General features: G+C 40.9%; 1 protein-coding gene across 1 annotated transcript in view; it reads left to right on the forward strand.

Annotated features, from left to right (window-relative positions):
* Positions 1–544: 544 nt before the first annotated feature.
* The window catches only part of Chmp3 (charged multivesicular body protein 3), an 84,994-nt gene continuing 72,786 nt past the window's right edge, over positions 545–12,752 (forward strand). Inside the window, exons 1-2 of the mRNA XM_004642789.3 lie at positions 545–1,011; positions 3,412–3,551. Of these exons, the coding sequence (XP_004642846.1) occupies positions 786–1,011; positions 3,412–3,551 (366 nt within the window). The 5' untranslated portion in view covers positions 545–785. The remainder of the gene's footprint in view (positions 1,012–3,411; positions 3,552–12,752) is intronic.

Below are 12,752 nucleotides of genomic sequence, written 5' to 3' on the forward strand. Positions count from 1 at the left end.
CCGCAGCGCATCTATTGCTCCGGGGGCGACGGCCGCGGCCTAGGGAGGCGGCCCGGGCCCCTTGCGCCGCCCATCGGAACAGGACGCGCGCTGCGTGGCCGGGAGGCGGCCCAGCCCCTTAGTCGCGCGGCGAGTAGTCTCGGGGCCTAATTTTTGCTTTTTTATCTCTGGCACCCTCGCAGCGCCGCGCTCTCTGTTTCTCTCTGCGGAGCCCGCGACGCTCCCTCCCGGCCTCCCGCCCGCCTGAGACTGAGGCGCCGCCCGAGCGACCCTGGAGCCGCCGCTCGGGTCGCGCTTGTGGCCGTGCCTGGGTGGCCGGCGTGGCCTGGGGCCTGGGCGCTGCGGCGGCCGCTCCTCCCCGCGCCCGGCGCGCTGGGCCCCGGGCCTGGCCTGGCGGAACGCCGCGCCCTCCTGACCGCCGCTGCCTCCGGGCCTTCGCGCCCCGTGGCCCGCGTCGGGTTGGGTCGCTGCCCTCCCGCCGAGATCGCGGCGCTGCAGGCCGGGGCCCGCCGCGTTCGGGGCTTAGGGGACGGGGCTTGGGGAGCGTTTCTCCCTTGTTTTTTTCGCCTCCCATCAGGAAGGCGAGACGAGGAGGAGGCTCTGCGCCTCTGCCACTGTCGTCCCTTCCTTGACCACTCGGGCCGACGCCGTGGTCCCCCTTACCCCGCCGCGGACATGGCCCGCAGGTGACCGCCGCCCGCGAGACGCTGCCCTCCTCGACCCGACCTCCTCTCACCCCTCCACCTTCCGGGCTCTGGCAAGAGAGAGGAGACACGCCAGGGAAGATGTGGCTGAAGCTGTTTTTCTTGCTCTTGTATTTTCTGATCCTGTTCGTCCTGGCCAGGTTTTTTGAGGCCATTGTGTGGTATGAGACCGGCATCTTTGCCACTCAGCTGGTGGATCCGGTGGCACTGAGCTTCAAGAAGTTGAAGACGATTCTGGAGTGCCGGGGACTGGGCTATTCGGGGCTGCCCGAGAAGAAGGATGTGCGGGAGCTGGTGGAGAAGTCAGGCGAGTGTCGGGCTCCCCGGGTGCCTCCCAAGTGGGCAAAGGGGCGACCTGTACCCGCTCCCACCTTGCTCCGCCTCCAGAAAGAGGGTGTCCGCAAGGTTAAGCAAACTGTGAGAAGCTGCCCGGGTGTCTCGGTTTTGCTTTGCTTTGCTTTGCCTTGTCCAGGTTATTTTTTGAAGTAAAGTAGTTGAATCCTAATGGTTTCAAGAGGCGCCGTGTAATTACTTGTCAGAAGTGTATGCCTTTTTAAGGTTATTTTTAAGTGACGGTTTGAAAGTGTAGCTTTTTAGCATTGTTCCCTCCATGGAGTGATTTTTCTCAAAATTTGGGAAAGTCAAACTGGAAAACATTATCAGTTGAAATTCATAAAAACACAGGATAAGAGAAACTCCAAAACATAGTGTACTTAGTCATGATTGCCACTATAGAAAAAACAAGCTGCTCACAGGGAGAAGCAGTTGGAATACTCAATACCAAAGAGGCATTTGGGTGGCACAGTGTAAGTTTGGGTAGGGTTTACATTGTATTATTCACTTTGGTGAAAATAGGTGTCTTGGTGTGAATGCCCTCCGTGTTTGTTTTGAGCTTGTATTTGTCAGTTTACATTTTTTTTGTATTTTGAATGTAAACTTTGTTTTGGTCATGTGTCAGAAGCATCCTGCATCACTTAATGGTCTGAGGGATGAATAGGAATGAAACTACTATGCTGATGTGTAATACCTTGAAAAATGTATTTATAGTAATTTGGTTTGGGTGAGAAATATAACTTTTTTACTGCTGGACAAAGTATTTTTGTTTAAATGTACTTCATGAAGGAGGAGTGTAATTTGAGAAAGGCATTATGGACTGCCATAAGAAGGAGTTGAAACTGATGGTTTTTGTTTCAATTCTGTTAGCCTTGTCTTTTACAAGACCATTTTTTCCTCTAAGTACTATCCTGTAGTCATATAGTGTCACAGACAAGAAAAACTCTTCACAGTTTAAAAGTTGGCTATTTGTAGCTTAAGGGCTGTAACCCTCATTTCTTACTACTAAGGTGAAGAAAAGGAATGCTTTCTGAAAAAGTGATGCTTTTTTTCTTTAGAGAAAATGTAAAATCATGTATTATTCTTGCCCCTTGTCTGCTGACTGGTTTATGGTACTTTTAGTTCTACCACAGGGGGGAAAATGGAGTAGCTAAAATCAATTTCTAAATCTTTTACATCAGAACATATAAACCATATTGTTTAAAAGCTCATGTGAAGGGCCAGCAAATTAGCTCAGCGGACCAAGCACCTGCTTAGGCAAGCACAGGGACCAGGGTTCAACCCGGAACCACATGCCATGCCACCCCGCCCCCACTGAGCTGGTCCATGAGACCAGCGGTAGTGGTGCATGCCTGTAATCCCAGCTCTGGGGAGGCTGAGAACAGGAGAATCACTATGAGTCTGAGCTTCATAGTGAGACGCCGTACCAAACACAGAATAAGTAAATTAAATAAATAAAAGCTCATGTGAAACTTGAACTTGCTATACATAAAGCTGAATAATTAAATGTTGAACATTGTTGTACTCTCAGTTACTCAGGAGGCAGAGGCAGGAGGATCCCAAGTTAAAGGCCAGCCTGGGCAACTTAGTGAGAACCTGTCTCAAAAACAAAAACAAAACAAAACCCATGTGTGGTGTCATACCTTTTAATATCAGCACTGAGGAGGAGGAGGTTAATGCTGTAGGGTCTGAAGTTAAAGAGCAGCCAGAGGTACATCATGAGTTCAAGACTTGCCTGGATTACATACTGAGGCTCTGCTTCAAAAAACGAAATAAGGGTTGGGGATACAGCTCAGTGTCAAGGCCTTGAGTTCAGTCCCCAGTAACCTCCCTTCAACAGTCCTAGCCTGCTCCAAATAAAAAGGGCCGAGGATGTAGCTCAAAGTTCCCTGGATACAATCCTCTGGAGCATTAAAAAAAAAACAAAAAACAAAAGCCAAAAAACCAAAGGAACAAAAAATAGTATGATGATGACTTTTTGGATTGGTACAAATTCAGTAATTTCTATGTGATGGCTATGAGTGGTAGCATATACCTGCAGTGGTGGACTGAGGCAGGCGGCTTGCTGCAAGTTTGAGGCCGGCCTGGGCAACACAGTGAGTTCAAGGCCAGCTTAAACTACATAGTGAAACTCTCTCAAAAAAAATTATGCAAATCCCTTACTAGAATATAAGGTCTGTATTCTCTGAGTTGGATTCTTGTCTTTTTTTTTTTTTTTTAGTTTGTGTATCACATGGTAGTTTCTTACTACATATTTGTTGAATATATGAATCCTAAATGGGTGTATTCTAGTATTCTTTACAGAGTGAAGTGAAGCAGCTCCAGTTTGGAGCATGGGATTTTTTAAATCTTACATGTTTTTTCCTTTCTTCAGGTGACTTGATGGAAGGGGAGCTCTATTCTGCTCTCAAGGAAGAGGAGGCCTCAGAGTCTGTTTCTAGCACCAATTTCAGTGGTGAAATGCACTTCTATGAGCTTGTAGAAGACACAAAAGATGGCATTTGGCTGGTTCAGGTAGCAGAAACTGCCTATTCTTGTTATTTTGAGAACCTTTGAAAGAAATTACTTTTACCCAAATGGTATCTAGGTGGTGACGGTTCTGTTTACTTGTGTCGTGTTTGTTAGGCATAACTCAGTCCTGAGAGGAAGACTCTAATGTCTCCCTAAAGAGGTTTTTGGGTACCGAGATAAACGGATGTTCAAGAGCAGAAAAGGAAAAGTTGGGGAAGGGGGATAATTTTTTTATTTACAGTCAGCAGAAGCACATCCATGTCACTTGTGGGGTTTGCATTCATATTGTGTTCCTGTTGTTCAGTGATGTGCATTGTGGCTGTCAATTTCTACTAGTTTTGAGTTTGGCAGCTCAGATAATTTTTGTGCCTAAGAGAAGAACCTAAAATAAAAGTAAAGGAGTCCATGTATTTGGTAAATAACCAACTTTTTGTCTGTAGGGGAGGAACTGTTGTGGACAGTGATAGGAAATATGCATTATTTTGCTTATGACAATGGAATAATTTTTGACCCAAGTTCTTATATCAAAACTGATATTTAAGTAGTACATTAGAATTTTAGAGCCAGAAAGTCCCTTAAAAGTCACCTTTTGGGGCTGGCCAAATAACTCAGTGGATTAAAGTGCCTGCTTAGGCAGACACAGTGGCCGGGGGTTCAATCTGGGCCTGTGGGGTGTGCTGAGATGGCAGTTGAGACTGGGTGTGGTGGTGCATGCCTATAATCCCAGCGCTTGGGAGGCTGAACACGGGATCACCAGGAATCCAGTCTATATAGTAAGACCCTATAGACCCTGTACTAAAATACAAAAAAAAAAAAAAAATCATCTTTTGTGCTTTTCAAAATACGGTCCCTGGTAAACGAGTGGGCATACATTGATCATTAATGTATTCTAATTAAGTTAAAATCATTTGCACTGTTTTATATGGAACATGTACCGGGCTGGGGAGATGGCTCAGTGGAATAAGCGCTTCCCTGGCAAACGCAAGGGCCCGAGTTCAATCCCTGGTTCCGCCAAAATAAATAAATAAATATATGGAACATGTAATTTCCTAACTATTGCTTGGGAAAGATAAAGTTATTTAAAGTTTTAAAATGTAGTTTAATTTCTTCCTTTTAATTTCCCTTTTTTTTTTTTTTTTTGAAGGAAGGAAAGATTTATTTTGCTCACAGTTACTGGAGGTTTCAGTCTACACTAAATTAAACTTTTACTTTTTTTTTTTTTTCAGAACCGGGGATTGAACTCAGGCCCTTGCACTTGCCAGGGAAGTGCTTATTCCACTGAGCCATCTCCCTGGCCCTAATTTCCCTTTTTTTTGCAGTACCAGGGATTGAACTCAGGACCCTGCACTTGTCAGGCAGGTGCTTATTCTACTAAGCTATCTCTCCAGCCCTACTAAGCTATCTCCCCAGCCCTTTTTCTTTTAATTTTTGAGACAAAGCCTCGCTTTGTAGTTCAAGCTGGCCGGGAGCTGGCAGTCATCCTGCCTTAGCCCCCCGAGTGCTGCGATCACAGATGTGCACCACTAAGCCTGGCTAAAATGTGGTTTTGCATAAAGTAACATATCAAGTTAATGGCATGAATGTGGCTAGAATTAAGAACATAGTGTGTGAATCGAAGTTTGCGAATCCTAGCATCTAACCCTTTCTAGGGCCCTGAGAGGTGATAATAGCTTGCTGCAGGCCATGGGTATAGTTTGTAATATTGAACTAGGATCATATCCTAGGTCCCTTAATTTTATTTATTTATTTATTTTTGGTCCACTGCTCTTGTCATTTCACTCTAGGTTTGACAAAATTAAAATAGCTTAGGGTATGAAAATTAAAATAGATTTTTTGTATTTCTTTCTAAAAGAAGGACTAAAAAAATTTTGGAAAACTTTGAGTTCAAAGACCTTAGTTGAAGGCCTGGCACTATCACTGATTTGCAGTCTGATTTTAAATAGATACATTCTCAGTTGCACTTGGTCTGAAATAAATGAATCTGTACCTAAGGAAAATGAAATAATCCTGTAGTCTGCTCTGTGTGTGGGTTGAGGTTGGGGAACGCTCATAGAGCTTGTGTTAGAGATAAGTGATCTTTCCTTTATCACGACCTTCCTACCACGTTTGAACTTGTACCTTCTAGAAAATATAATTCAGTAATTTTTAAGTTTGGGGAAGGGAGAACTCATGTTTGTATGGGCGTAGTCTGTATGTTATCCATTCAAATTCTGGTTCATATCTGTTAATTGATACTGAAAAATAAGCTGTAGCTTCTTTAAAACTTTACTTTCCAAGTCAATTGCTCCATTTTTTCCCCCCTCTGGAATTTACTTCTTATAGTCTGTTCAAGAAATACCTATAATTTTAAATTTATTACTGAGATTGGGTTCACTAGCCAGTCCTGGAACTCTGTGTTCGTGTTTGCAGATGTTTGTCTCCCCTTGATCCACCCCGTGGAAACAAATGGTAAAGATGCGTGCATCCTGAAACTTGGAAGGGGTGTCACAAGCCTGGAAAATTCTTTCATATACAGGATGCTGATTGAGATAAAAACCGCAGTGGGAGTCACTAGTTCACAATGTATTCTTGGCTAACAACCTGGTTTTTTTTTTAATATCTTATTAAAGATATCTGTGAATTAAACTCCCATAACATGTGACAGAATTAATCAGTTTATTCAGCAAATAAGGGTGTGCCAGGCCCTGCCCTGGGTCCTGGAAGTATACTAGGAACAAACACCGGGCTAAGTTCTTGTTCTCTCGGGCAGCTCTCATTCCAGCTGGGAGATGCAGACACCAAAAAATAAATATTTGCTGTGTTATCATTTAGTGGGATATGCTAGGAAGCAAAGTGAACGGCATGGGAGACAGAATGGCATGGAGTTCTCTCATAAGGTGATTTTTGAAAGAAGTGAGGGAGAAATAAGTGAAAGTTCGCAGTATAGCAATATAAATTCTAGACTCTAAATTGTGTATCTTTGAAAGTATTTTTAAATCTCATAGGTGTTAACAGTTGAAAGACACTTAAGAAAAATGTACTTCCTTGGTTTTCTATGTGTGAGAAACACACAGGATGCATACCTCATTTTCCCAGTGACTCTCAAGGTTCACACTCGTCACCACCATCTGGCTTATGTCCCTTGAGGCCGGTGGCTTTCCATCTGTCAAGTGACTGGTTTGGTCAGGAAGAACAGCCTTTGGCAGGACAACTGAGTGGAGGGAGACTGAAACCCTGTCCTTGGCTCTGTGAACTGCCTGGCTAAGCTGACAAGCAAAGATACCTGGCTTAAGCTCTAGAATTGTTTTTGTGTTTTGGATTCAAATTATACTTACAATTGAAAATATCTGTTTGAAACTGAAGAGAAATATTCTGATTGCCATTCTTTAAGCTCAGGGCATGTTAGTCTCATCTTTCAAAAAACTGAATTCAAGAATTCAGTTTTTAATAATTTGAGTAATTCTTTTATTTGAGTAGTTTGAGTGTTTCTTTTCTCTTTATTTTATAATACTGGATGAACCCAGGGCTTTCACAGTGAGCTACATTCTCAGTCCTTTTTTGTTGTTTTATTTTGAGACAGATCCTTGCTAAGTTGCTAAGGAACCCAGGCTAGGCTTGAACTTGCTATCCTCCTGCCTCAGCCTCCCAGAGTGCTGAGATTACAGGTGTGTGCTAACATGCTCGGCTTTTCTTTATATTAAAATAAACTTTTGTTTTCTAAGAGGAATGATGCCAATTCAGTCTTCTTTAGTTTTTGAGGTAGCAATACACATATAACAGTTTTGCCAGCAAAAAACAGTATACAATCCATGTAGGACCCAACCTTTTTCCTAATCGTTCTTCTGACATCCTTAGTTTTCCTTCTGTGTTCTAATATAACTGTTGGTCTTTCATTATTTATTTTAAGGTTCTGTAGAGTCTTTGATTATGCTGCTGCTGGTCTTCTTGGCATCATGTATAGAAGACTTGGACAGAGGTAGATGCATAGCTGATAGGCTTCTGTATGGGAATGTTAGCATAATTTGTGGGTCTTATGCTTTATTCTCTTAACGATTCTATTTCTCTGTTCTGATTGTGAGAGAGAAAGAGATACAAACTGACAGTCTCTATGTCTTGGTTGTGAGGGTTGAACCCCGGGCCTCGTGCCTTGCCTGGCAAATGCTCTAGCGCTGAGCTACGTCCCCAGCACTGCTTGGACTGTTGCCATAGTTCAAAGGAGAACATATTTGTTCCCTACCGGCTGTGTCATGTGATAAGGAATCTAAAGTGCCTGGAATTGAAATAACAGGAAAAAGCACTATAGAGCACTAGAAAACTTTGGTCCTATTTACTGAGATATTATGTTAATATAGTTACTGTTTTGCAGAAACTATTAATGGCTGACTTTAAACCTATCTTTTTGCTTAGACTGTAGTTTTGTTAGGACAATTCCAATTTACTTGTTCTGAACTGCTATTCTAGAGGCAAAAAGCATAGCAAGCCACTTTATCCTATATAAAAATTTTGGTGAAAAATGTGTTTACTCATGAAGTAAGCCAGTGAGAATACTAGAATAAAATGTTTATTTTGCCAATCATGCATCCCCACTTTTAATGATTTTGTAGTTTGCATATGTACACTTAAGTTGGCCTACAGTTTTGAAAACAGACCCCTGTTAAATATTGAGAAATGCAGAAAATATCATAGCACAGCACTCCTGTTGTTCCCATAGCTATTTAATTAAGCCTCAGTAATACTGTGTGGAATTAACAGTATTAAAAGTGATGTGCCAAATGTTCTGATTAGTAATAAACTCTACCTCTAATAAATAGCCAAAGTGGATTTTTAGATGCACTGAACTGGATACCTTTATATCTAACTGAGGTCAAGAATACTAACATGCAGTTGTACAGCAAGGTACTATTTATAACAGTGTTGTCCAGAGAATACTGTAGATGACAGGTTGCTATGGAAGGGACTTTTGTTACAATAAAATAAAAAAGATGAAGTCTTTCCTTCAGGGATTCTGTGAGATCCAAAGTAACAAGAATGAGCTCCTAAACTGTAAAAAGCTGAAATAGTTTAAATATCTATTGCACACCCAGATACACAAGGTACCTCACTAGCTGCAGAGCACACAACAGTGAGCCAGTGTGGGGAAGCCAGGTGCAGAGGCAGACGTGCTGGGAAGGGGAATGGAAAGATTGCTTTCCTTCTATCCTGGCTTGCCAAGTCTCTTCCAGGCCTGGAACTCCAGCTCCACTTCATCTAGTTCTTTTCTAGTCTGAAACCGTACCCCACAGAGAGTAAACCTGCTTCCCTAGCTGCCAAGGAGGGCCTTTAATGAGACCAGCAGTGAGGATGCCACTCAGAATAATGCATGCTTTTAAAATCCAAGCTATTAATCTGAGACTCTACTAGTGTGACAGTAGTAGTAGTCAGTGTATTTTGTTCTGCTGTGTGACTCAGCCAGATGAGTTATTTTGTGAAAATACTGACATTTTTATAGTGGCCATTTAATTAAACCTCTACCAAAATTAATTTATGCTAGACCTTCAGGTAGATCTCATAACTGTATAGGATATTGGACAAAGCAATTTCTAGTCGTGTAAATATAACTATAGAGTCATATTAAATGCTTTCATGTAATACCTAGATGATTTTTCAGTTTTGTGCAGCTCTCAGTCAGGGATCCTTAAACTCTCCAAAAGCAGAAGGTAGGAGACGGTGTGGTGGCATACCTGTAGTCCCAGTGCTTGGGAGGCTGAAAAACAGGAAGGATCACTATGATTTGATCATGTAGTGAGACGCTGTAGACACTGTACTAAATACATTAAAAAAAAAAAAAAAAGGCAGATAGTAGGACAGACAACCAAGTAAGACCTTGGGGTTGAACGCTGTCACACACCTGCCCCAGTGATGTTCACCATTCTTCACTCATTTTTGCTCTTTTCCAAAGCTGGGATAGGCCTAGAAACGGCCTGCTCTCAACATTAGAGCTCTTAAGTCTAAAACATACCTTAAGGTATTTTTAGGATTTTCACTGACAGACACCTCAAGACTTAGGGCCATGATTATACTGACAAAGACATCTCTTAACTCCTTGAGCGGTTGTCACAGACACAGACCTGAAATGTTTGGGTTATTTACATCCTTGCTCAAGTGATGGAAAAATGTCTGGAAAAAGTTCTTAGGGAGAAATGGACAGAGAGCAGGGAGTGTGATAAGATGGCACCAAGATTGCTTAATCGCCGAAGGAATCAGAAAGTACGTTGAGATTTCTTTGATAACATGACCAAAAGAATGGCCCTCTTGGCTCTCTTGGGGTAGCAGGAGCAAAAAAGATAAAGTTTCCCTAATTCTCCAGGTAAAACTTATACTTTCAGGCCAAGGAAAATTACATAGCCAGAGTCTTACTGGGTAGTGTAACATTTGTGAACTTTTTCAAAAGGAGCTTTCAACAAAGAGTTTTCCTCTTAAATTGTCTTCTTTTTTTTTTTTTTTTTCAAATTGTCTTCTTTCTGGTTACCTCAGCTATCTGAATATTTATGTAGGGACTCGTATCTCCCATAGTAAGACCACTTCTTTCCATTAAAAAGTACTATGAGAACCATTTGCTTAGTGCTGTAAATTGTGTGTACAGTAGTCCCTCAGTGTTTCACAGTTCAGCTTTCGCGGACTCACTGTTTTGCAGGTTTTCTTTTTTTTTTTTCCTTGAATTTTTTTTTTATTGGTACATTTTATATGTACATAAGTGATAGCATTCATCATAGGGGAATTGTACCTTGCTTCAAATAATAGTTTCAAGCATTTTTTTAAAAGATTTAAAATTTCTGAATTTAGTTCAACTTATAATACCACATTTCCAAGAAAAATGAACCTTTTGCAAAGACATTTAAATAAAATCATACCAAGATGCACAAAAATGAAATTGTCCAAAACTTCTTGTAAAGAAAAAAATCATTAAAGCATATACATAAAAATATTAGCTATGGAAGAACAAAATTAAATAGCATCTTATTCCACATTAGAAAGAAAAAAAAAGGACCAAGAGTGTAAGAGACTAGATTAAAGGACTGAAAGAAAAGATCTGTTCTCTTTGAATTTCATACTTAGCAAACATACCTTTGAAAACTAAAAGTAAGATTTTCTAGTTATACAAACTTGAAATATTTTAATACCTCCAGAATTAGCTTATAGGAAATAACAAAGAGCATAATTCAAAAGGCAAGAGAAGTTGCAGTATGTTCTTAGATTGTTTCACAGGTTTTCAAAAAATACTAATCTAAATTATTTATCACAGATTTTTCACTATATTATGGGATTTTGCAGTGCCGTACAGTATGCATATGTTGTTAAAATTGGTGGTTACCAGTTTAGAAAATGGTTAAGAACATTAGAAGTGTGTGGGAAAGGTTTTAAGAGTGTGGGAAGGGTTTATAAAGCTTTAAAATATATGTAAACATGAAAATAAATGTCGCTACTTCACAGATTTTCACTTACTGTGGGGGTGTCTGGAATGTAACCTCCTCGGTGAGGGACCGCTCACTGTACATGTATTTATTATCACAGATACAAGATACAATATTTGTATGTATGCCTCTGTAAGTACGAAGATGGTAATGTCAGTAACATAGAGCAAGTGCTACTGAAGACAGTGGTCTGTGGACATAGAAATGAGCTGAGACTCTTGGCCGTGACTGCGTGCCCTCTAAGTTTTTGCTGCCTCTGACTTTCCTTATACTTCCCAGCTGAGAGGCGACATGTGAGGTAGCTGCATTCTCTCCTCTTACTGGGAGTTGACGGTTGGCATTCATTCCACAAACCCACCTGGAATGTTACTTCCTGAGGCTTTGTGAACATAAAAATAGTCCTTCCTGCCAGAAAGATCGGGGCCTCAGAGTACTAATTATAATTTCAAATTGAATAGTAGTATGTCAGTAACACAACATTTATGTGAAACTTGACCTGTAAACCCTGGACTTAAAATATCAGATGGCTTCATGATGATTTTAGATATTTTTTGACTTTCCTTTAAATTCCATTCATCATTTTTACATTTTTTAATATTTACTGTTTTTTATATATATACTAGATTCTTCATTGAAATTTTTCTTTTATTCAAAGCAGGAAGATTAAGGGACAATGGGAGGAAATATTAGAACTGATAACAATTATAATTGAACTTGTTACATGTATATTTTGAAGATCAATTTATTTATTTATTTTTTGGGAGTGGGACCCAGGATCAAACTCAGGACTTTGCGCTTGCCAGGCAAGCACTTATACTTATACTGCTGAGCTAACTTCCCTTTTTAAATTAAGTTTATTGGTTCATTTTATGTATAATGATCATATTCATCATAGGAAGTTTGTAGCCATACATGATATATCTTCATTCTTTTTTTTTTTCCCTTGCCCCTCTCTCCTTTTTACTCTTCTTCTTCTCCTTATTTACAAAAGCCTTGTTTCCATTTTTTTTTGAAGGTCAATTTAGATTTTTTTTTTTTGCATTTAGTACAGGGGAGACAGGGTATATAGGGTCTCACGACGTAGATTGGACTCATAGTGATCCTCCTATTTTCAGCCTCTCAAGTGCCGGGATTACAGGTGGGCACCACACCATGCCCAGTCTCAATCACCCATCTCAGCGTGCCCCGGGAGCGGGACTGGCGCTGCATGCCTGGGATCGAACCCTGGCTGCTGCATCTGCCTAAGCAAGTGCTTTAATCTGCTAAGCTATCAGGACGGCCCTTTGGAATTTTTTGAAAAATCTGTTCTCCCACTCCTGTGTTTGAAAGCTATTTGCAAATTTGAAATAGAGTCTCAAGAATGTAAAATTATTATGTTTGCTCTTTTTATTTATTAGAAGCTTTCATGATTGTAAAGGAAAAAGCCATAGCAATAGTAGTGATAATTTTTTTTTTAACCTTTTTTTTTTTTTTTGCGGAACCGGGGATCGAACTCAGGCTCTTGTGCTTGCCAGGGAAGTGTTTATTTCACTGAGCCATCTCTCCGGCCCTCATGTGATAATTTTTAATGAGATTTATTTGGATTATTGTTTAAAATTTTCTTTTTAGAGCAAAGAGAAATGACTTTTTTTAAAAAAAAATTTATTTATTTATGTATGTATGTGTGTGTGTGTGTGTGTGGCCAGCTCAGCCCACCAGGGGGCAGGGCTGACTGGCATGTGGTGTTGGGGGATTGAACCGCGGTCCCTGTGCTTTGCTAAGCTTGTTCTAAGTA

The sequence above is a fragment of the Octodon degus genome, unplaced genomic scaffold (genome assembly GCF_000260255.1).
Source record: "Octodon degus isolate 3935 unplaced genomic scaffold, OctDeg1.0 scaffold00162, whole genome shotgun sequence".
In the NCBI taxonomy this organism is placed as follows: Eukaryota; Metazoa; Chordata; class Mammalia; order Rodentia; family Octodontidae; genus Octodon; species Octodon degus.